We start from the raw sequence: 26,396 nt of genomic DNA, 5'->3' as shown, positions 1-26,396 counted from the left end.
CATAATTGAAGAGATTATTTTCTTTTTTGAAATGGCAGTAATTTTATTTTGTGCTATAAAAATGTAATTATTTGTAATGCATAAAGTACACTGTTTAATTTAAAAGGTAGGTTTTTCCACTATAGTGGGAGTTTTAAATATCTATCCATCCTACTAACTTTTGCTAGGGTTCCCTTTTCTAGGAACCATAACATTTGGGTGAAGCACCTGTGCCCAATCTCCATTTTATCCATTAGCTGAATAATCTGAATAATGGCAAGAGGAGCTTCTGGGGGGCCGTGTGTCAAAAAGCTCTAAGATTCCACCCACTACTAGAAATGATAGCCGGCTCCTGATTGGATAGCCACGGTACTATTCCGAAAAGCGCAGCTCTGTCTCAAAGTGATACCGCAGAGTGAAGGGCACAATTGTAAATAACTCACACCTTATTAATAGCCAGATGAAAGGGGAATTCAAAGTGAATTTGACATTTCAAAGGGAATTTTATGACATTTATATTTCACAGTTAATAATAATAAGATGGTTTGCAAATTATTGTTATTAATTTTATTCCTGCCTTCTGGTGACACAACTGTAATAGTTATTATAAATATGCTTTTATTATACTACACCTTGATGATAGACGTTTGGATGTATATACGAAACATTTGGATGGATAACCAAGCCATTAAAAATAAAATATGATATAAATTGAAAGTAATATGTATCTCAATCTCTCTCTATAAACACACAGTAAAAAGGCTGATTGGGGTATACCCCATGCGTAATACTCATGATTAGTACGCGCCCTGCTTCCTTTCTTACATGGCGGTTAGAGACGGACGGGTCAAGGTTAGAAGAAAAACATTAGGCACAACTACATTCAACCCAGACACCCTCATCTCCCCTCCCCATCCCCACAGACGTAAAAATAATTTTACCCTGGTTTATTACAGATTGCTTATGCCATGCTATATACACATTCTTATTCTCCAACTAATCAACTAACTGTAGATGCATGAACCCCGGACTGAATAGATGGTGGAAGGAGGTTGACTACCCGATTAGGACATCGCTGACAGTAACAGGGGTAGCTTGAACTTTCATTGACGTAAGTTTTAAAACACCAATATGATATCTGTAAATATAATTCTCTTGACAAGCTTTTTGTTTCCAAGGTCTTGTGTTTTGCAAATCAGCTTCCTTGCATCATGCCCAAGGCTACTGTTGCTCAAAACTGGGACACCCAGGAAAATAGTAATTAAGAGATTTTCATAGGAATTAAATACCTGCTACACAAAGAGGGTAATCTCTATATATATCTTTGCTTCTTTGTTTGTTTGTTGGCGAATATCTTCCACAGCTCTCAAGTTAAAGCTGCCAAATCTTATTAAAAATTAACCTACTAGACCATATAGCAACAACGAGACAATGCAACAAAGCGACACAGCGACAAATATTGAAAACATCATTTTTTAGTTCTAAACAATTTTTTAACGACCGGAAGGAAACTCCGCCACAACACAACTGAACGACAACGCAACAAAGCAACAAATCTTATTTTCTAAATAGCAATTTTGATCTATTTGCCAAATAATTTGCAAATCTATAAAACTGCTACAAATTATAAATTGGACCCACGTAATGCCGGGTGACCCTGCTAATTGTCTTCTATATGTACATAACTTCTATGACTTGCAAAACTTTTTTATTTCATTTTATATAAAGTTGCAATTTTATTGAAAGGCTACATTGATAAAAAAATGTCAGATCGAGATCTCCCTACCAAACAGAAACCATAGGAGTTGGTGTATTATATCTCTAGGGTGTATGCTCATTGGAGGATGTACATCCTGTGGTGTCACCCTGTATTGCACCAGGAGATAAATGCAACATCAGCGCATACCATAATCCCTTCAACGTTTGTAAAGAAAATACAGTGAATGCAGACAAATCCTTTGGCATATGTTGTATTCACTTCCTGGTAAATGTACAGTGCTCCATGTTACCATGTGACTACAAGCACTTGACGTGTGTTTGTAGAATACTTCTAACAACAGTGTACTTCTAGGAAAGGAGTGTACGTTTAGGTTTAGTGGTTCACTGTCTCACAGACAGACATCAATAAATGTAGCCATATGCTTTTACAGTGAGGAAAGGAGAAACAAACCTATCAACATTGGAAATCAAGGCTTAGCAAAGCTTTATTTATTAGAACACTAAGAACAAGTGTTAAGCACATATTAATATCTTTATTGCATGAGGACATCAACTACTACATAGGTAGCACGTAATTGGGTTGTGACTGAAAGTTAGCAGAAACTCAAAGGGTGTTACCAATCAAACATACATAGTGTGTCTGGAAATACCTGTTAGTAGGTGTGTAAATAAGAATAAAAGTATGTGTCATAAGAACATATTCACAATTACAAACATTAGCTAAATAGTTGCAGCTACTGACTTATTAGTTTAGAAGTGTAATTCTTTACACTAAATTACGCAATGAAATATTTAGCATTTAAACTGCATATGAAAACACTATTATTCTTAGATCGGGAATGTGGTTACTAATGATGATGTATTATATGTTTATTTTTCTGTATTGTTATCTATTTTATTATAGCACACCTTTGGCTTTACATTTATATAGCTATCATGTTATTACTGGTTTTATATTCCTGAGATGTGTTGCAATGATGTTTATATCATTTGTTTTTTATATTTCTTGTTGTTATAAATAAAAAGATTTAAAAGAACAAATAAAATAGATTTCCCTTTCAAGGTAACAAATATTCATAAAAAGATAAATGAATATAAAAATTGATCTGTAGTACAGGTTTTAATGTCCTGCAAAGAAAGCAATAAGATTCCCTCACTTATGTTTTAAGTTGATTAATTTGGCAAAGAATTGCTGCCATTGAAAATTAAATTAATTCAAATTTCTTTGCCTCCCTTTTAAAAGCAACTACAGGTAAAATGCACTTTTTACCCATTATCCACTCTGCCCCCAACTAGCAGTACTATCAGTACAATAATGGCAGCACAGTGGCCTAGTGGTTATCACTTCTGCCTCACAGCACTGGGATCATGAGTTTGATTCCCGACCATGGCCTTATCTGTGTGGAGTTTGTATGTCCTCCCTGTGTTTGCGTGGGTTTCCTCCGGGTGCTCCAAAAAACATACTGGTAGGTTAATTGGCTGCTATAAAAATTTACCCTAGTCTCTCCCTCTCTGTCTGTCTGTAAGTGTGTGTGTCTATATTAGGGACTTTAGACTGTAAGCTCCAATGGGGCAGGGACTGATGTGAATGAGTTCTCTGTACAGCGCTGCAGAATTAGTGGCGCTATATAAATAAATGATGATGATGATGATATGGAACCCTACATTTCATGAGAATACACCCTCTATCTTGTTGCTATGCTTCTTAATCAGCTTTGTGAACAGCTTTTAAAGCAAACACTATTTTTTCTTTATCCAATCAGAGCCTGTTTTATAAAAGTAACCCCCCATCATTTTGCTAGTTGGAGGAAGGGGACTATTGGACAAAACTTACTTATCATATCCCCGGATGACACACTCATCTTCTCTAGCACACTGGAGACATACATTGGTCATGTGAGAGAAGTATTTCAAGGGTTACTGGACACCCCTCATCCCTGTCAAAAAGAAGAAGCGTTCCTTTTATCAAACCAGGATCAGCTTTGTATGGCCACATCATTTCAGCCCAGTGAATTTAAAGGTAGTCTGAAAAGGTGTCTGCTGTGCTTTCCTGGCCAGTGTACAGCGTATGGTGTTCATCAACTACTACAAGAGATTGCTGAGGAACTTTTGTTGTTGGCTCCACAACTACCTTGACCAAGCAGGTTTCCACCGAAATCTGCTGACTATTCAAGTACAACAAGCTTTCATCATCATCATCAATTTATTTATATAGCGCCACTAATTCCGCAACGCTGTACAGAGAACTCATTCACATCAGTCCCTGCCCCATTGGAGCATACAATCTAAATCTTCTAACATACACAAATCCCCTAAAATACACACAGAACGTGAGAGACTAAGGGCAATTTAATAGCAGCGAATTAACCTACCAGTATGTTTTTGGAGTGTGGGAAAAAAACGGAGCACCTGGAGGAAACCCACGCAAACACGGGGAGAACTTACAAACTCCACACAGATTAGGCCATGGTCGGGAATAGAACTCATGACCTCAGTGCTGTGAGGCAGAAGTGATAACCACTAATCCACTGTGCATTTAAGACTTTATTCACCTTGACTCCCACTTTACACTACTCCAAACCCAAGTGTGGCATACACAATGAATCTTCTCCAAATATCACTTCCACTGAGGTCAATTACAATGTGGGAAACCTTGAAGTAGTGGACATGTTCATGGCTCTTGCAGCTTCCTGGAAGGTGCTTAATTCCCCAATCCAACAAGTGACTGAATTCACAACAGGCTCGTTGAGCATTTATCCTCATATAATTTGATTTTGTTATCACTTACCAACATTGGACCAACAATGTGATGATCACATCTGCTTAAAATGTCTTGGAAGATGGTTTGATTCAGCAATCATTCTCACTTGTCTAAATTCTGGCAACTAAGGAAATCTACCACTATGTTCAGAATTTACTTTTGTCCAAAATGTGGATATTATGTTTTCTTCTGCACAAAAGATCCTTTTTGCTTTCCTAATAGATGACTATATGTGCCCCACTATCATCGCCATCATTTATTTATTTATGAGTCACCACAGATTCTGCATGCTGTACAGTCAGCAGTTAACAATAAGAACATACTACTAATAAATATTGAAGCAACAGAAAATACAATAGCAAAAGACGCAACTTAGATCATAAAGATTTTTTTTACAAAAGAATAAGATGGTGAGGACAGGAGATGGAAATTAGAGAGGACACTGCTCGAAAAAGCTAAAATTCTAGAGGGGCGAGTAAACAAACCAAGACAAAGGGGGTGGTGGGAAATGAGTGGAATTGGCAGGTGTGAGTTGTCTTAGGATGGGCAAGGTAGGCAAGTGTGAAAAGAGAGTTTTGAGGGAGCGCTTGAAAGATTGGAGGTTGGGGGCGAGTCAGACAGGCAGGAGTTCCAATGGTGGGGAACAGTGTGGGTGAAGTCCTGCAAACGGGAGTGTGAGGTGACAATAGGAGAGGAGCAGGGGCACCAAAATGCAGGTGGGGTTTAATTATTTTTCCTTTTCTTTAAATTACATTTGCCTACCCCCTCCTCATCAGGCAGCGTAGGAGCGAGGTGTATTGGGGGCAGAGCCCGATTAAGGAGGGGGGCATTTGCCCCAGATCCCCCTCTGTCAGGTTCCCCACTGGACTAGATCCTCTCAAGGGGTACCAGTGGGGGGACAGTTTAATAGCTGGTGGCTGGCTACTCCACCGTGACCAGCAACTTCATTTATCCCTGGATCTTATAATTCATCCCTCCATCTCCTTATGTGTGGCTGACGTCTCCCTCCTTTCCCTGTCACTGATACAGGTCACATGGGATGTACACCACATGACAGGTGCTATCCCATGTGTGGAGGGGTGGAAGAAAGACTGACAGAGGAGTCTGCTGCTCCTACACAAGGTAAGTGTGAGGGAAGGGAGGAGGAATATATTAATATAATATATGAGGGAAGGGAGGAGGAATATCTACTATATAAATGCCTAGTGGCGTGTGTGAAAAAAAAACCAACAAGCTGCAGCGCCACCTGCTGGGCAGAGTTATACACTGACCTATATATTTCTTGAAGCAGAAGTGACAGTTGGGAGTGGTTTGTGGTTGCCGGGGGTGACAGTGGGGAGTTTTTAACCCCTTAAGTAGCTTGATGAAGGATGTGGCGATGAAGATGAAGGATGAGGTGATGGAGAAAAATGATGAGGTGGTGACATGTGGACAAAACCACGTTAAAAAAGGGCGCTTGCGTCGGGAAGTAACGCTCTTCCCCTTAGGAGGCCTGGGCTAGGCCCAAATGCATGACAAGAACCTTTTTAACACCTTAAGTAGCTTGATTTGACTAGAATGCATGAGTATCATGCACGGGTTAACTTGTGTTAATATAATGTGTGAGAGAAGGGAGAGGGGGTATCTTAATATAATGTTTCAGGGAAGGGGGTATGTTAATAAAATGTGTGAGGAAAGGGAGGGAGAGTTTTAATGTGTTTGGGTAGGTAGTGTCGTGATGTGGCTGGGGGGTGGTGTGATGTGGCTGGGAAGGTGTGATAAATGTAATGTTTTATTAAAATCTATGTATTGTATACATTTTCCAAACAGGTCCCAACATCCCAGGATCCAGACAAAGATCCAGTTCTATGTTATGAAATCTGCAATAACAGGTAGGTGAGAGCAACACAGTTTCAATCAGTGGTGGAAGTGGGGGTGTATATGGTGGGATATCATACCACCATTTCTCCTACTGCCTTCATTGGAAAACTATCAAATTCCATTCACTTACATTCCTGTTACATTTTCCATACCGCCACTTCTAAATTTCCATACTGCCACTTCTAAATTTCTGCTTCGACCACTGGTTTTAGTACATAATGTCATGACCAAAAAGTCGCAGCCATACCCCATGTTGACCAACATCTTCGTTGGTGGGACGGAACAGGGTAATGAAAAAAAAACAAAACTTATCTGATCGCAGCGACGGCGCCCCTCCTCCCTGCTCCATTCACACTGAATGTCAGTCGTGATGATGTCACGCTCGACATTCAGTGAGGAGTGGTGCAGAGAGGAGCCAGCAAGCAAGCAAGAAGACAGAAGACAAGAAGAGAAGAAAGAAACCAATAAGAAGGTAAGTAAAGGAACGAAGGCAAGGGGGGAAAGCAGCATGGCATAGTGTGATGAAGGGGGTGAAAGCAGAATGGTATAGAGTGATGAAGGGAAGAAGGCAGAATGGTATAGAGTGATGAAGGGGAGAAGGCAGAGTGGTATAGAGTGATGAAGGGGAGAAGGCAGAATGGTAAAGAGTGATGAAAGGGAGAAGGCAGAATGGTATAGAGTGATGAAGGGGAGAAGGCAGAATGGTATAGAGTGATGAAGGGGAGAAGGCAGAATGGTATAGAGTGATGAAGGGGAGAAGGCAGAATGGTATAGAGTGATGAAGGGGAGAAGGCAGAATGGTATAGAGTGATGAAGGGGAGAAGGCAGAATGGTATAGAGTGATGAAGGGGAGAAGGCAGAATGGTATATAGTGATGAAGGGGAGAAGGCAGAATGGTATAGAGTGATGAAGGGGAGAAGGCAGAATGCTATAGAGTGATGAAGGGGAGAAGGCAGAATGGTATAGAGTGATGAAGGGGAGAAGGCAGAATGGTATAGAGTGATGAACGGGGTGAAAGCAGAATGGTATAGAGTGATGAAGGGGAGAAGGCAGAATGGTATAGAGTGATGAAGGGGAGAAGGCAGAATGGTATAGAGTGATGAAGGGGAGAAGGCAGAATGCTATAGAGTGATGAAGGGGAGAAGGCAGAATGGTATAGAGTGATGAAGGGGAGAAGGCAGAATGGTACAGAGTGATGAAGAGGGAGTGCAGAACGGCACAGAGTGATGAAGAGGGGGCAGAATGGCACAGAGTGATGAGGGAGGGAGCAGAACGATACAGAGTTATGACGGGGGGAAGCAGAATGGTACAGAGTGATGAAGATAGGGGAGCAGAATGGTAACGAGTGATGAAGGGGGGAAGTGGAATGGCACAGATTGATGAAGGGGGAGCAGAATGGCACAGAGTGATGAGAGAGGGAGCAGAACGGTACAGAGTGATGACGGGGGGAAGCAGAATGGTACAGAGTGATGAAGATGGGGGAGCAGAATGGCAAAGAGTGATGAAGGGGGGAAGCAGAATGGCACAGAGTGATGAAGGGGGAGCAGAGGGCACAGTGTGATGAAGGGAGGGAGCAGAATGGCACAGTGTCACACACCAGGCTCTCAGGTTCTGTCACTTACCTCTTTGCTGCCTTTCCAAGTTGTCCACGCAGTCCTCAGGCTCTGCTGGTTTCAGAACTCTCAGTAAGATGCTGTCCAGTCTGTCTCCACTCCAGAGATCCCTCCAGAATCAGAGTATGGACGTGGCCATCTTGGATTTGGTCACATGATTCCTCTCAGCCAATCAGGTGAAAACAGCCTCCATTTCCGATACCCTCCATAACCAGTCCATGGGAGCTGCCATCTTGGATATAGTCACCTGATCCATCTCAGCAACTCAGAGTGCTGCTTCTGCCCAGCTGATTACAGTCTCCAATCAGGAATCAACAACAACTATAAAAGGACTTCCTGGAGCCCTTAACTGTTGCCAGTGCAACGTTGTATTTCAGATGCCAACCTGGTTCCCAGCAGTTTGCAGTTTTGCAATCTATCTTGCTTCAGCCTTGCTATTAATCCAGCTCTGACAGTGCAGTCTGCATTCTGGCTCCAGTCTGATTCCAGCACTCTGGTTCCATTCCAGCATTCCAGTTTCATTCCAGTTACAGCAATCCTCTACCAGCATTCCGGTTACAGCACTTCTCTCCCACTATTCTGGTTACAGCAATCCTCTTCCAGCATTCTGGTTCCAGTCCAGTTACAGCAATCCTCTTCCAGCATTCCGGTTCCATTCCGGTCACAGCATTCCGGTTTCATTCCAGTTACAGCATTTCGGTTCCAGTCCGGTCCAGCAATTTACTTCTTATTTGCTCTCCTCTGCTAGTGTAACTACCATCTGCACCAGTCCATTTACTACATGCAGAGGAACATTATCAGGCCACCCAGCTTTGTCCATGTAGTCACCAGTCCAGCTCCAGAGACACAACCCAGTCTGGGTACAGACAGATCTTCAGGCATGGCAGTTTGCACTGGCCTAATGAATCCCGCTGGTGATTTGCCCCAAGAAGCGGGCTCAATGCAAAGCCTGGTGAAACGGCTCATGAGCCAGGAAAACGCACAGGGACAAATCATGCAGTTCCTTCAAGAATTGTTCTCCCGCCTGGATAGCATTCAAACTACTCTCAGTTCAGGTGACTCTTCTGTTTCTGTACAAGCTCCACCTGTTAAAGTTCCTGCCATGGCTTCTCGTCTTCATCTGCCAACTCCTGCCAAAACTGTGCAGGGGGTTCCTGAATCAAAGTGAGGTCCATTTTGAGCTACTGCCCAGCAATTTCTCCACTGAGAAAGCAAAAGTTGCGTACATTATCTCCCTCCTATTGGGACAAGCATTAGCCTGGTCATCTCCATTGTGGGAAAGTGCAGATCCCCTGCTTTCCTCTTGTTCTGGATTCACAGCAGCCTTCCATCGGATCTTTGACAGCCTGGTAGAACAACATCAGCATCCTTAGAAATTCTACGCCTTCAACACGGCTCTCGTCCTGTGGGGCAATACCTGGTTCTGTTCCAAATATTAGCTTCTGAGTTGAAGTGGAATGATGATGTCCTGATTGCAGCCTTCTAGAGTGGCTTGTCCGATAAAATTAAAGATGAGCTATCTACTCGTGATTTATCTTCTACACTTGATGAACTAATTTCCCTGTGTACTAAAGTTGATTTACGCTTTCAGTAACGTGGCCTGAAAAAAGGAAGGGGTGAAAGGGTTAAGCCGCATCACCAACTTCGGTCCTGGCAGTCCTCACTGCCAAACGATGAGCCCATGCATGTGAACCGCTCTCGTTTAACCAAATAGAAGCATCAGAGACATCAACTGGTGAACTTATGCCTTTACTGTGCAGCTCCAGGACACATACTTGATTCCTGCCCCAAGCGTCTGGAGAACTCCCGCTCCTAACCGGTGATGGAGAAGCTAGGTTAGGAGTAGTCAATTCTTATTCACAAAAATCTGATTGTGTACTAACAACTCTTGAACATTCTCAGCGAACCAAGAACCTCTCAGCTCTTCTTGATTCTGGTGCTGCTGGAAACTTAATTTCTGCCACAGTGATTCAAGAGTTGTATTATCACCCACCAGACTCATCCTCTGAAGATTAGAGTGGGGGTTCTGCACTCAGAATTGATTAAGCTTCTTATTATTCCCAAAGCTTCACATTTCTTAGTCCTAGGTTTACCTTTGCTCCGTTACATAACCCCCAGATTGATTGGATTACGTCTAAGATTACATCCTGGGGTATATCTTGTAAGGACTTCTGCCTCCAGCGTTTTCATACCTCTTCGAACCACAGTCTCCTCTGGTCAAAAGAGTCCACCCTTACCTTACAGGGACTTCTCTGATGTCTGCAGTAAAGCTGGTGCTGACTCCTTACCACCACATAGAGAGTGGGATTGTTCAATTGATTTGAAGCCAGGGAAGACAACCCCTAGGGGGCGCACCTACCCGCTCTCTCTCTCCCTGAGACTAAATCAATATCTGAATACATCCAGGAAAATCTTGAGAAGGGGTTCATCTATCCATCTTCCTCACCTATTAGAGCAAGTTTCTTTTTTGTGAAGAAAAAAGATGGCGGTCTCTGCCCCTGCATTGACTATAACGATATTACCATCAAAAATCGTTATCCTTTGTCCCTAATCACGTTATTGTTTGATCGTGTCAGAGGAGCTACCATCTTCACCAAATTAGATTTAAGATGGGTTTACAATTTAATTCGAATTCGTGCAGGGGACGAATGGAAGACCGCTATTAACACTCATGATGGGCACTGACATCAAGGAGAAGCAGTCAGCAGCTTCTTTCATGTGATGTTGCCAGCTTCTGCTTCTTCATGTCAGCCAAATGCCACTCTCCCAGCATAACGTTATGATGTCACAACCCAGTGCCACACTGCCAGTCCCAGGAGCAGAGGATGATGCTCCCGCCTGCTAAGAAGCAGCAGAGTTGGGGGAGTGGAGGGTTGCAATCCATCCTTATGCACCAAAATGTAATGAGGTCTGCTGTACTAGGGGAGATATTTCTGACATGATTGATGATGTATATAAACATGGTGTGAGGGATGAGGGCAAGGGGTTAGCTGTGGGTGTGAGGCAGGAGAAGGTGGAGTATTATGACAGCTGAACTATAGTAAACAACACAAATATACAAAATAACTATCAGTTGAATCATGGAAAAAACAATATAAAATTCTCCTGAATGCCTAAAAAAAATAAAAAGGCTATTCTGTGTTTAACCAGTAAACAGCAAAGCTACTAAAACTGGTCTAGTGAAAAAGTACCCTGGTCATGAATTGATTAAATAAGGATATGGAAGCAGAAGATGCATTTCAAATCAACTTTTTAAATGCATTTTATATTTACATGTCCTTAGGGCCCCTTATCCACTATTGTTAAATATAAAGCTTTTACTATTGTTTTATAGTGCTAGTAAAAGAGTAAGTGGTTATGGGAATAAGTCCCATTGGTTCACGATCCCATACCCACTTGCTTGCAGCCAGGATTGTTTGCTGCATTGCAGCGTTTTTTGATCACTGTCTATTTAGTTATCTACTGTGCTGGAGAAGTCTACAAATCACACCTCCTTCCAAAAAGAGTCTGTGTAAATGCTTGTACCATGTTCCAGATATTACACATGTTTAAAAATAGAATTTCTGCTGTAAGCCATGCTAATGTATTTGTTATTTGCAAAGCTAAACAATAGTACCACAACAAGTGGAACAATAAGTAGCACATGGGGAACCTTCAGATGAGTGAATCACTAATGAACAAACCTGTGAATCATTGGGGATTAGTGTAGCAGGAAGGCATGCACTTTGAGGTAGGTTTCAAAAACAATGAACTAGAGAGTCATTGTTAGTAGGGAAGACTAAAATGGCAAGACCGCAGGTTTAATCCACTGTGACAGAGGATATTCATCTAGTAATATTCAAAATAAAACATCAGTTTGACATTGCAACTCAAATGTAACTTGCAAGTGGTAAAGAAAAATAAAACCTGGAATACTCAGGAATACCCTTCAGCAGTGGGAAGGTGCCATTTTTGTCTGGCTGGGTTTGTAAAGACAAACTTCTGGTGAGTTGTTTTCGTTAAGATAGTGCATGATTTTGAATCCCATTTACATAAGTAAAAGTAAAGTATTGTGTGTATATATATATATATATATATATATATATATATATATATAAACTGTGGTTTGCTATATTGGGTGACAGTAGTGTGATTATAATAATAATAATCATGATAGCCTAGAGTTTATATTACTGATAATTGTTTAAAAAAAATAATAATAATTTGTTGTAAGCAAGCAGCTTTTGTGGTAGATAGTTTTATTAAGGATATATTGTATGCCTACATAGACTAACAGTGACTTTCAACTTTTATTACCAATATTTTTTTTAAATAATATATTACTCCTCTAACCTCCATTGTCAGTCCTTCCCTGGGATACACTTTCTCTCCATTGTTTGGGTTCCTGATGAAATTGGGATTCAACAGAGGAGAGCTTGATAGGTGAGTACTGCACAGCCTCAGGGCCGTAACTAGGGCTGTGCGACAGAGGCGACCGCCCAGGGCGCAACGCTGAAGGGGGGCGCAATTTAGGAAAATTTTAGATCCATTTGGTTAAAATTGAGGGCCGGTGGGGGGAGGGGGTTTGTCTCTCGCCCCAGGCGCTAGAATTCTAAGTTACGGCTCTGCACAGCCTAGTTTCATCTCAGCCCTTCAGACCACTGGTGCCATTATATTTTGCAGTGAATTTACTACTGGCATTAGGACTCGTATGTAGGGACCCCCATTTCCAGTAAGGGGTGGCAGATTATTTTTAAAATATATAGTTTAAAATGTGGATTTAATCTTTATGATTTAGGCCAGATTTCCCATGTAAATCTGGGCACAAATGCTGTATGGCCGCACTACAGTTAGTCTGAAAATGGACAAGCATGAAATTTGATGCTGGATGATATGCATTTGAGATGTTTCTTCATGACATAAATATTGCTTAGTGCACTAGATATCAGAGTTGTTAATTCTTCCTAAATTCCAAAATGCCTGTTTCAGAAAAACTTGTCCTTTGTTTCCTACTTGATTGTTTTTGCACAGTCAGTGGCGCACGCAGGGGGGGTTTCTGAGTCTCTAGAAACCCCCCCTGCGCTAAGTGGCCACCATAGCGGCACTGTCCTATACAGCAGCCATGGCGCTGTCAAAGAAGCGTCCGCGGCGGTATTGTATTGTATACAGCACCACCGCGGACGCTTCTTAGACAGCGCCGCGGCTGCTGTATAGGACAGCGCTGGCGAAAGAGAGAACCCCCCCCCCCCCCCCCCCCCCCCGACAATCCTCCGTGCGCCCCTGACAGTGGTTATATTTAAAAGCATGCTTGTGTTCCAAAGAGATGCACATGGGAAATGCAGTAGTGGCCTCAGATGGGTTAAATCAACTTGATGATTTCTTAAGAATGTCTATAGCTTTCATGAATTAGAAGGTTGCCTCTTCCTTACATAATCTTGATCCTTTAAGTCTGTCTCCTGACAGTGTCAGGGTACATTCATATTATCTGTGACAAAAGTACTAGTCTGGGGCTAGTGACATGTACAGGGCATGTCATTTAATCATCAGTTGTGTGGGTGTGTAGTTGGCACCTCATGGTGGCTTGCCAGCTTAGGTAAAAAAAAAAAGGTGATTGCCCAACTGCTATTGGTAATGTATAGCGCTGGGCATCATTGATTAAAGACTGTAGACTGCCATATTCTCATTTACTTACAAAAGAATAAATCTCCTAATAACATGACTGTTCAGGGACATTTGAAATGTGTGTTTTTTATACAGTTGGTAGTTTTGGCTTGGAAGTCAATTTTATATTATGTATTGCAGTGATCATACTATTCCCATCAGGAAATGTGACCTATATACCTGGACTCTTGCTATATCTGTATTAGGCTCTTGTTAAATTGCGACTATACTTAAAAATACCTAAACCTTGCGGAAAAAGCCGATTTACCCCATAGGGCGAATCCGATAGCAAACTGCAGCAAAGCACAAAATCTGAAGCAGAGCCAACACTGGCAGCCTGCTGCTAGCAAACTGGGTATACCCCAGGGGCGATGAGAGGGAGGTACAAATTACCAGGGCCTGGGCCTCCACTGGAAACAGCCAGATTTTACATATTTTTTTTCACCAGCGGGTGGCGTATGTGTGCACTCACCTGCGCTGGGGGGGTTTACAGGGAGGGAGTTGATAGCTGCTCACATTTCCCGGACAGTGTGTGACATTCCACTGTCTAACACCCCGCAGAGCAAGATTTAGGTAATCGCTCTTCCCTGCACACTCTACAGGACATTTCCACTCTGACGGATGTCCACAGCACAGGTAAGTACAGTGGGGGAGGGGGGGCGTCATGTGTCTTGGGAGGGCGTGGTAAACGTATTATTTTATTATGTATGTATTATATACTAAGTGATCTGTTATATATTCTGTTCACTTGTTGCTCGGTTTTCCATATTTCATGTATCTATACATTCTTTAAACAGGTCTCAACATTGCAGGATCCATACAAGAATCCAGTAACTTGCTGTGAAAGCTGCCATAACAGGTAGGTGAGAGCAACACCATTTTAATACATAATGTCATTTTTATAGAGGTACATATGGAACATGTCCCAAACACTATGTGGCTATGCCCTTTGGCGACACACAACTCTCTTCCTATTCATCTATGGAGGGGGTGCAAAAAGTTGCTGTACCAGGGCCCCAATTTCTCTTGGCGGTCCTGGGTATATCTCCACATCCGAAGCTCTATTTGCTTTGCTCAATCTTAAAACACCATGGGGGGGAATTCAATTAACAATGATGTGTCTGTGAAACGGTTTATAGAGAAACATTACGTTGATATTTTTACTAAAGTCTCTGCTTATTTTCCCTCGTGTCCCATAGAGATGAGTGAAGATTTGTTACCATATTGGATGGCAATGTGCACAACCAGCAGTACATAGATGCTCCTGCCAACCCTCACCTAATGCAGAGTGCCTCCAAAAACAAAAATGTGGGGATCTTGCCATTGAAATCCTTTTTCAAAGCTCCTTCAGACACACAACGTAGTGTGTTTTACAGTTTCACAGTTCTATGTAGGCAAATAATTCTAGACCATGGATATCTGCCAAGGTTTCGGCATGTTGTACATGGCTTGTATCAGTCATCCTTGTGAGCACAGCACATCACACAGCGAGCCTTGGTGAGCACAGGTACTAGACTGCAAAGTAATGTAGGGCTGTGATTGGTTACATAGGTTGTATTTAACCTTTAATTACAACTGTGACACTTTAATTTGCAACCTGACATCCTCCTCAGTATGGTCTTGTCATTGTGAGCAATTGGTGACAATATGTCATCAGATGTATATAGTGGTACAAGACTGTTTTTTTTTTTTAGGTGCTGGAAGGGGGGGTTTACCATAAGTTAATATTTCCCTGTATTGTGTGCCACAAAACTGATATAATGCTTCTAAGGGCTTTGCTCAAACTTATCCATTGCTTACCATGGTGTCTGGCAAGTTACACTGGCTAAGGCATCACTCTGTGAAAAGAAAAGTGTTTTATTTTGAAGTTGGAAGACCAGAACGCAGAATATTTTAAAGTTCATATGTGCTTTATGAGTTTTGATTTAAATTTTCTGTGGTGTATTGAAATAAATGTAGTTACTGAATACATGTACGTGCTTGTACAACACACTATGAACAGGTTTAATGCGGTGAATGCAATAAACACTGTTTTTTGTGGCTTTCTGTAGTTGCAATGTAGCGGTTGCAGGAAAGAAATTAATTGCATAAGTGGGTATGGATCCATACTCTGCTACAAAAGCATTGAAGCACATACTAGAAGCATGGAGGCAAACACTGAGTTGAAAATGAAGGCTTTTGTCTATACAGGTACACACTTACTGACTCATGATCCTAAAATTGAACAGTGAGCTCTAAAAAACAAATGTAATGATACATCCCACTAAAGAAGTTAACTTTAGCACTGTGATCAGTTTCACAACGGTAAAGTTGTGCCCTATACTCAACTTTAATCAGAATTAAGTAGGAAGTAAAATCTTTAGCACTGTGAAAACAATCAACACTGCTAAGTATGTTCTACTTCCTCCTTAATGCTGCAATTGTAAATACATACAGACCTTTATTTTTTCTTTCCCTTCCGTGATCTCTGAGGTAGAGGGGGTGTCGAGAATCATGTCCTTTTATTCCTGCAATGACATAATCATGTCATGGAAGCCCCCATCCCTCACACTTCACTAGAAAGTGGGCAGGATGTGGGAGAATGGCTTGCTCTCCCAAGAGTCCGAGAGACCTACCCAGAATTGGGGAGTCTCCTGGATGTTCTGGGAGAGTGGGCAAGTATACTGTAAACCAGTGATTGTGGAGGCATGTGGGAGATGACCATGATCAGGAGTCATACTTTCTTACTATCCCATTATGTGATTCACGTAGTAAGCACTGTCACCCGCTATGCAATTGAATCTTGGCATTTCATAGCAGGGTCACAGTGATACGACAACGCCTCCTCCTCCACTTGTCGCCTGACTTCCCCTCTGGAATCTCCCAGAAGCCAACTTTTAAAACCTCCCAAGTATGGCGGGGGCTACATGGGGGTAGACATGTGGCTATGTTGTTGATAGAGATGTACTGTGTGCATTGTGCCTTGACCTTTATCTAATGGATGGTTAGGTCTCCCAAATATTTTCTAGACCTCTTTTATTATTGTCCTGAATAGAGAAAAAAACAAAAACCCCTGATAAACTACTTGCTTCTAGTGCAGCTGCAATGTGATTGATTGAACTTAATTGAGCTCCAGCCAATCAGAGCTATTTTCCCATGCCCCTGGCAATCTGATGTAACCTGGTAAATTGCTTTTTCATTTATTCACATTGTGGCCCCACTAGGAGCGAATGCTCATCACTCTATCAGAGTTTCCGTTCGTCTTCATGGATTACTTCAGGACAGATGATTCCTTTTGTATTTAGGAATATAATCAAGTGGTGAACAACGGATTTGCGAGGTTTTTTGAATTTATTTTATTTTTTAATGTTTGGTACGGTTCTTGAAACTGCATGTTGCAGCGGGCACTGGCTGCCAGTGAATGCTGACGCAACTATAAATCAGGCCTTAAATGTTCACTTTTTACTGTATGCAGCAATCTATATATCCTTTTCCATTACAACTTAGGGGCACATTTATCAATATTCACATAAAGTGAAAAGTAGTTTTCAATCCTTATCGCAATGATAAGGATTGAACTACTTCTCACATTTATGTACAGCCCTGCACAGAAACAGCAGTTCCGAAAAACTGCTGTTTCAGTGATAAAAAAAATCATATTTACCCCCCCCCTCTTCGGAAGCGCTGTCTTCGGGTCTTCTCCTTACTCTTCAATTGCGCATGTCCAGTTCCAAGAACTGGACATGCGCACACAGATCCCCTCTCTGTCTCTGCAACGATTGTTGCAGAGAGAGAGCGCTGAGTGACAGGGAGGGATCATGTGATCCCTCCACACATGCGCTGTCCAGCTCTGCTGTCCGGAGCAGACAGCATTAGATTTCCTCAATTCGGATGATGTACGCCCGCTTCAGCTGGCGTACATTAACATGACAAAGTCCCGAAAAAAACGTTTTTTCAGGACTTGTTAGATTGCGGCCAGGAGCAGTCACCATTCTGTTGAATGGTGACTGCTCCCAAAAACAAAGAGGAATGCAAAGCAGCAGATATCATGCGATGCCCCCTTAATAAATTTGCGGAGGACACTGTGGGACCTTAATGACCCGTTAAAAGCACTATCGTGCTTTATTAAATATGCCCCTTAGATGCAATATCTCTCCCCTGAAGCACCGATGGCTGCCACATCCAGCCATTTTTCCAGAGGCTCAACTCTATTCATCTAACCAACTCAAAAAGGCGGCAGAGGGTGTTCATGCAAAATCAGGACGATCTTAAAAAAGGAAGGACAGGAAGATTTGAGTTCATAAGGGGGACTGACCTTCCAATCTAAAAAGTTGCTATTGTCAATAAAAGCCTCAGCCACTCAGTGGCTGATTCAATTAGCCGTGAGATGCTGTTGTAGTATTATAAGTTGTTTCTGTGTGATGTTTTTGTAATGTTCTTTGCTCACTTTTTGCTTGCACCTCTGTAAAAAAAAAAAAAAAAAGCTACATTTTCATTGTTGAAATTGCCGATTCAGCGCGCACAAACACAGGACACCAGGTTACTACACAACCAATTGAATCGGCTCCTTAAGTTTGTTTGAAAAATGAAAACTATTTATTGACATGAGGAAAATATTCAAAACCTTAAATTGGAATCTAACCCAATACACAATCAATGGATGACACAGCATATGAGGCTGTCATTAGTGCTTTGGCTGAGGGGAATTACAATACACAACACTGTATAGGTTTTAATGAGTTATGGTGATGTATTTCCAGGACACTGCTGAAGTTACAGAGAGACCAGAGCAGTCTCAGTACAGCTGCTAGGCAGGCATGGTAATGGGGGCGTCGGCAGGGGGAGCTGCGGGGAAGGCGGCACTTGGCATCCCCTCTTTGGGTCGTTGTGTTACTACCCCTGGCCGGGGGGATCACGTGATGGCCGCAAAGCGTCGTCCGGCGCGACAGCGTGACACGCAAACGGTGCGACAGGCGCGGCGTACGGGCGGCGATAGAGAGAGGGGTCTGAGGGCTGCTGCCTGGGGCAGGGTGAGAGCGGAGGAGGAGGAGGCGGCGCTGCATTCCCTGTGTGTGAGCTTCCTGTAACCCCGCTTCCTCTCTCGGGTTCCCAGCGCCGTTCATGTGAGGAGGGGTCCCCAGGGCAGAGACAGAGAGGGGGGAGAAGGGCGACCTGTTTCCCTCCCCCTGTGCGCTCGGAGCCTCCCTCCACTCCCCCAGGTGCTCGGACAAGAGCAGCCGGAACCGCAATGGCGTCCAACACGGATAGGGAGATCATCCTGACCGACTACCAGGTGAGGAGACGGGGCCGGGGCGGGATCCGTACGGGGGACCTGTTGCTGGTTGGACTCTGGGAGACTCCTAGTCCCTGTGCCCGTGCTGGGGAAGGAGTTACGTTCAACTTGTGAACTCTCAGTGCTCAGGCTGTTACTGTGGGTGTGTGCTCGGGTACATCGCTGTCTATAAATGAATGACAGACACGGGCCTGGAAATCTAGCACCACTCAAGGGAAAAAGTTGATATTCTAGTGCTATAAATGTTGCACTCAGTGTTAGATTGACCATGGGTTTCTTTTATGTCATTTCTTCATTGATTTCTAATTTCATTAGTGATCATCTGTAGCCCTATAAATAATAATGTATGCTATATCTTCTGTCCCATTTATAGTCTGTATTTTCCTAGATAGACCAGTGAGCTGTACTATATACTTAATGGAAGCCTTGTCATGTGGAGTCGGTAATTGGTATGTGTTGTCTCTAAAGTGTAAAAATGAAAATCACACCTATTTCTCTATTTAGGGAATCAAATGAACATTATTAATAAGAAGTCTTTGTATGGGAAATGTCACTGGAAGTTGCTCCTCTGTATTTGCTGTTTTCTTGGTAACGTTGTTTGTTTTTGCACCTGATATCTCAGTAGGTGTGGGTTTTTAAGATGTACAAGTAGCCAGTCAACCTAATGTACCCCTAATCGGTCTCCCCCAAAGAATGCTTCTTTGTGTTGCCATATCTGCCTTTTTGGGAAATGATAATCTCTTTTGGAAAGGAAGCCAATCATGAGACCAAATGCAATTAAAGGATGATAGTAAAGCTGGCTGTGCTGTGCAGCATGACACCTGTATAAAAAACCCCCCCCAAAAATGGCAAAACACAGTTGTATGTACATATATTGTACTTTAGATACCATTTTACACCACACAATGCAAGTATAAAACCATTCTGTAGCTTTTAAAATTAAATAATCCCCCCCACCCCCTGGATTATTTTACTGCTGCACCACTGTGTATATTGTGGGGTTTTATTTCTGGTGCTATGAAATTGTAGCCAACATCTATATTTTGATGCTAATATTCCATGAACCAACATAACAGTTTAGCTCAGATGATGCTGACCATGAGCTGGTTCATACCATATATGTCCTTTCTTCAGACAACTGAGAAGCTGTCTATTGTAGCCTTGAATATCCATGACACAAAGACATCTCTGTATTACTTATGAGTTCAGAGTGACTGTCACTAATACTCAGCTTTGCAGACAGATTTCCTAGGGTATGGCTGGTTACACTAGTGGATTATATGTGGCCCTCCAAGGTACGTCTGTGTCCCCTTTTTTGCATGACAGTCTTCACAGACTCTAATGTAGCAGAGCTATATATGTGGATATTTGCAGAGCTCCCTCATAATGCAACCCTTACACCTACTATAGTATCTTTAATACATATGAATGCACTTTTATAATTACACTGTCACATTCTTAATAACTCCACCCTGTGTTTTAAGCTGGTATTATAAAGAGGGAGTTCTGTATATCTGTATAAATCCTATTTGGTTCACAATTATGTAGCTCTGAAATAGATGTCAGTCTTTTGTATAAATATTTAGATGGCATTTCTTTCAAGCATTGCCGTTTTTCTACTAAACATCCCATTGCTTTTAATGTATCAGTAAATACTGATTTGGTGGAAAAGGCCTGCATTGAGGCAGGGATATTTGGATTTCATAACCCTGTCTTTCATCCAGGTGACAACTGACATTTCAGTGTTGTTAATATTGCATTTTCTAGTTGCAATGCATATAGATAACAGTATAGTGTCCTATTTGCTTCAGACATGTATATTTATTTACCACCTTTTTCTTTTCTCCAACTATTCCTTTTTTATTGTGCTATCAGTTATGTCTTAAGTACTTTTTAACTTACTGTATGACTGGGTACAGAAGTGACTGTAAAGATCATTAAAACAGGGTGGAAAATGTCCAGCTCTTTAAAACTTTGTGTTCTAAATACACATTCCCACATTATTATGATTACCATTTATTTATATAGCGCCACTAATTCTGCAGCGCTCATTTTGTGTTCTAAATACACATTCCCACATTTAATATCTTGACAGGTAAAATGTAGTTTTGGCAACTATGATGTAAATTTCCCCTGGAAAGTATGCTTGTGATATAATTGGAGTCTGAATTGTGAATGGAATATGTATTTGTTGTAGCATCTACATTTTAAGTACACTTCCAGAATATTTACATTCCCTTTACCCCTTCCTAGTAAACAGCATTTCCTGTTTATGGTGGATGTAATTTATGATTTCCTTGGTGTCTGCTTGTCAATCTTGCTCGGATTGGATATCCATGGTGTGTGTGTGTATATAATAATATTATTATTCTCTCCCTTGTAATCTTCCTTTTGTGTGTGGTGTCTTTGTTGTTGCTTTTTTTAAAATGTTGTATTCATTTGCATGTATTGTTTAATTCTGCAGCTAAATATCTTTCATGGGGAAGGGACCATATTGTCCAACTTGCTGGAAACCCTCATGTATGCCCCAATGTATTAAAATGTTATTAACAGCTTTGTTCTTTAGTTTTGTGTGTTTATCTATTTTAATGTTCAGCTCCAAATTGCAGTTTTGATTTTGTTTTTAACCCCCCTTCTTTTTTATGTAGAATTTTAATGACATGTTTAAACTTTTCTATCCACATTTTGAGACATTTTTTTTTATGTCTTTGTTATAGAGTGTTTTCTTACACTATGCTAGCGCTTCAGTTTGTGTCACATGAATCCCATTTAATTTGTAGCTCTCAAATATGTATTTATTTTTTAAACCAAATTGTAGAGGTGAATGCAAGGTCACCATGAAAACATATTTGTCTTTTAATTATCCTTTCAGTAGGGATGATTCAGTTGGAAGTAAAATGCTTAGTCGGAAATTAAATTAATTTTAACGTATGTAATAGAAGCATTTATTTGTTTTGTTTGTTTTTGCTGGTGCCTCTGTTTGACCATGATGAATGTCTTTGGGACTTTTGCTATATGTAGAGTTGTATGCGGTACTGTTAAATATACCGTAATCATTTCATTTTAAAAGTACACTAATGTAACAAATCCTTGAGTTTAAGTTGTACGTGGAGCCCACCCAACCAAAAGTCAGTTTATTTTTCCCGACGTGCAAGTTATTTTCAATTTAATGCAGATATGTCTGTGACCAATTTCATCAGATATTTGTCTTCTCAGGAACTTGGTACTGCCTTTCTTGTTAAATTATTTAATGCAAACACTTGTTCTATGCAAAAACTGAACTCAGATTAATTCAACAAGAAAGTTTTGTGCCAAGTTTGGAAACGGACCAATATTTTACAGATGAAATGGGTCATGTTGATGTCTCTAATGTTGTGGTTTCTCCTAGAGCTAATTTGCCTATTAGAATGAAATATTGGTAGCACTATTGTTATGTAACATTTTCTTTGTGCTGTTAAATTGGTAATTTTATACAGAAATAGTTCCTAAAGCCATACTGCCACACACGCTATCAATCTACATAATCTTCTCCCCACCCTAGCAGCAATACAGAACTGGTAAATTAATTCCACTCTCCACTTTCAACATGTTGGTGAAGGTTAGGTGTGAGCACAATTCACAAATCTCAGTCAAGAGATCTCTTGATTGTGGCTTGTGATTGGCCCTCCTGCTCACTGGGCTGTTGTTAGAACAACTGGCAGAGCCCAAGGAAAAACATCTACACGGCTTCAGCTAGGGTAGGGAGAAGCTTGGTTGACTTAGTATATGGTAGAGCAGCTTTAAACTTCAGGAACTGGATTGATCAACAGGAACCTGGGCTCTTTGGATTCTTGAGCTTATCCATCCCTACCATTCAGTGAAAAGCATTTAATATCTTAATTTTGTTTGGTTTTAAAGGAAATTTTTAATTTGTCACCTGTGTTTGCAGCAATGGCAGTTGTTCAAAATGCTTCTCCTTTTCGTTTGATTTTTTTACAGTACGGAGGGAAAAGACAGGCACTACTTCGTTTCTGTTTGAAGGCCATTTGTCTCCATGTTTTCTTCTTGCCCATTAATATTGGAGTATTTACCTGGTTTGCTGCAATGATGGATATACTGTTTATCATGTCTGTGCATCAAAGCACCAGGGATATAGAATTTTGGTGTCTGTTGCTTGGACTCTGCCCATTTGGCAGGTGATTGCCGATCAAGGTATTCTGGTTGTGTTGATCACTCCTTAAAAGCATTACATATAAACCTGATTATTTAGATACACCCTCAGGATGGTGTCACACATTGTATTTTGCGTGCGACTGTCATACATTGCAGGATGTTATCAGAAGTGGTGCAGTGGTCGTGCTCCCTGCGCCTTCCTACTGGTATAACAGGTGCAGATATTGGCATTCCTCTGTCAGTTAAGCGTGAACTCTAATGCAAAATGGACACGCTGCTACAATGGGATAAGTGTTAGTCCACCGGGGCTCCTTGTAAATGTTGTATAGCATGAACATGATGGGAAGACAGTACTTCTGGGGTGATTCAACTAGCCGTAATTTTCTGGAGTAGTCTCGGGTCTTATGTTTCTGCCAAATTATGGTAATACAGAAAACAAGGGCATGTATCAGGGGCTATCATGAGTGCCCCTGATACATGCCCATGTTTTCTGTGTTATATGTTCAATTATTACGGTATGTGGGCGCACCACTCCTAGGGTGCTTGACTTTATAAAGGAGTTATAAGTTTCCTCATTCAAAATTTGTTGATCATTTCTCTAGGAAGTGTAGGATTTTCCTGCTGCTGTATATATCCTCCTCAGTTTCGCAAATTATGGTAATGGAAACCTAAAACTAGAGGCTACTACCGAACATTGCAGTAATTGAATCGGCCCCATTGGTACTAGCACTCTTTGCAGATATCTGTGCTGAAGTGCACTGTGCATGTGATACATTTTGTCTGTGGTCACTTTGCTGATTATGTGCTTAGCACATTGAAAATAGAGAAGTCATCGAAAGTCCTGACATACTGGGAACTGCTCCTTCTTTTCTTAAAATCTGGTGACCAGCAGCATATGTTGAGGAATAAGATTTGACTCTCTCCTCCCCCATTCTATGGTGCAGCACTTCACAGTTTGTCTAGTATGTTTATTTAGAAAATGATTGCAGCTTCATATTACATATCTTGCAATCATATTCACACCAAGACCTAATGAACTGTAACAGCTGTTTGGTGAATACATTTGTGTAGTAGTATAATTCATTGGCCTGTTTCCGTCACTGCTCTTTAGATGCAAAGTGAATCCACATTCAATGTAGGCACGGGTGTAAAGGTTAGCAGTAGCTTTTCCCTGTTCCCCCTACTATTACTGGAATTGACCTACAGATTTTCAAAATTGTTATTTCTACTTCAGATTCCGTGGTGTGAAAGTGAATCCTGCAAAGTAATGGTGCTTTGACTGCTGTTGTCAGCATTTGTGTAGTAAAAATGTGTTGAAGTTTACAGTTTTTAGTTTGCTATCGTGATGAGACCTCCTTTTTTTTTTTTTTTTTCTTCCCAATAAAGGATTTTTTTTTCTATCAAGCAAAATATAAATAAAAATCATTTTAAGTGACAAAAAAAATTGTCCTTATCTCTTTTAATATTAAAATTTAGCCCCTGCATTGTCCTAACATTTGCCTAAAACCTAAATCTGAACCTACACCACGTTTTAACCCTCAATCTTGCCCAAGCCTTGATTCAAGCATATTGATAAACCTAAAGGATTTCTTATCTTGCACCTAAAATTTTAAAAATGCTGTAAGTCACTGAATAACTTGAAGGAATGTAAATGTTATTCCTCAAGTAAACTTGATACAGCTTTGCAGAAGGGATTAGGCTGCCGCTATTTGTACACTTCTATTACATTTTTTTCCTTTCTTTTTGTTTTGGGGTGTGTACACAAGAATAAGGTTTTGTTTTTTTGGTACTCTGTACCAAGGAAAACTCATTGATGGCAGCATGGTGGCTTAGTGGTTAGCACTTCTGCCTCACAGCACTGGGGTCATGAGTTCAATTCCTGCCGCTATTGGCGAAATGTGCAAAATTTTGCTGCAGAATGAGGCATGTATTTTGCACAACAGTTTTCTGAAAATCCTTATGTCTATTTTGTTTCAAGTTGTTGCATTCTATATAGTTGCAAATAAGTGTAATTTTAGTCTAGTATTTCTTACCGTCGTTCTTGCACTGTGACTGTTGCTTGAAACTTCACATGAAGTTTGTTTTTTTTATCTTCGAGGAATATGTGATCATGAAGATTGCAACAAACATGACACATGACCCTTTTGAACTCTCCAATAAATCCATTTTAATCAATGTAGCCTTGCCATGAGTCTCCTAAGCAACTGATTGGACTATTATTTGGGCATGCACTCATTCATGCTATCTTTTTTGTTTTTGTTTTACTCCTTTGTTGACCGTATGAAAAGATCCTCTACAGCATTTTGAATTGGATGGTATATAATGTACAATTCTGCCCAAAAATAAATATTTCTCTTGGAGTGAGAACTCCAAAAGTATGAGTCTGTGTGTGGTTTTCTTCTGCATGAGCCCATTCACTAGTGTGAACATGCGTCTAGGCTCTTCCGATTCTGGTCTAACCTTTGTGGTCACAATGTGTCTCTAAAGATGTATAAATATAGCTGCTGTTTTGAAAAGTCTGTAATTGTGTTGGAAAGTGCAGTGAAAAATGCTGCAGACATATTTTATATTTCTATATTTTTTTCACACTGGGAAGCGGCGGCTAAAAGAAGTGCTGTGGAAAATGCAGGCTTTTAGATGTGGCTTATTAGTGTTTAGGATGTAACCCTGTGTCTGACCTTGAATGATAACATTACACAAGACGGGACAATGAAGCTTTATAACGTACCTCTTTGCTGATGCTGGTTTTGGTGTATACGATTGGCTATTAATCTTGCAGCTCTGTCATTGTATGTTAAAGAACACTTTTTATTTGGGGGATTTGTTTTGTCCAGTAATTATATGCTCCTTAATAATGGCTGTTTAGCTACTCGTGCAAGTGCTTAAGGAAACCTACTCTCTGAAAATGCATAATCATTGAATGGCTTTACATACTTTTTATTTTAAAGGAAGTCTTTGTAAATGTCAATATATTTGTGACACTACTTTCTTTTTTGTTCTCCCTGTACGTTTAGCCTGCAGTGTATATGCTTGTACTTAGCACATGAAGGGCTAAGGCTTTTGCTTTAATTAACCTACATATGTTGTGACACTTTTGTTTGGAGGGTCACATTGTCAAACAGTGATTTCAGCTGTGGCATGTGACTCGCTGAACTACAAGCTCATGCAGTGGTTGTGTTTGCTGATTTGCAGGTTTCTCGGTCCTCTCCTCAAGTGGTTCAAAAGACAGGAGTGTTAATGTTCTGTTCTGTTCCACAGTCTAATTGGAGATGCTGTATATTCGTTAAATATAACAACCATTAGATTTGCATTCTGCCAACAGTCTGCTCTTCCCTTATAATTTTTGATGTCCATATTTATTGCCTTAATACTGCGTCTGATTTTGTTCTGGATGTGTATG

At 41.0% G+C, this 26,396-nt stretch overlaps 1 protein-coding gene across 1 annotated transcript in view; it reads left to right on the top strand.

Annotated features, from left to right (window-relative positions):
- Nucleotides 1-18,525: 18,525 nt before the first annotated feature.
- PKN2 (protein kinase N2) overlaps nt 18,526-26,396 on the top strand; it is an 81,906-nt gene continuing 74,035 nt past the window's right edge. The window contains exon 1 of the mRNA XM_075182406.1: nt 18,526-18,844. Coding sequence (XP_075038507.1) covers nt 18,800-18,844 — 45 coding nt within the window. The 5' untranslated portion in view covers nt 18,526-18,799. The remainder of the gene's footprint in view (nt 18,845-26,396) is intronic.

This window comes from Mixophyes fleayi, chromosome 8 (assembly GCF_038048845.1).
Source record: "Mixophyes fleayi isolate aMixFle1 chromosome 8, aMixFle1.hap1, whole genome shotgun sequence".
In the NCBI taxonomy this organism is placed as follows: Eukaryota; Metazoa; Chordata; class Amphibia; order Anura; family Limnodynastidae; genus Mixophyes; species Mixophyes fleayi.
The sequence above is the reverse complement of the archived record's forward strand: the minus strand, read 5'-3'. Positions and strand labels throughout refer to the sequence as shown.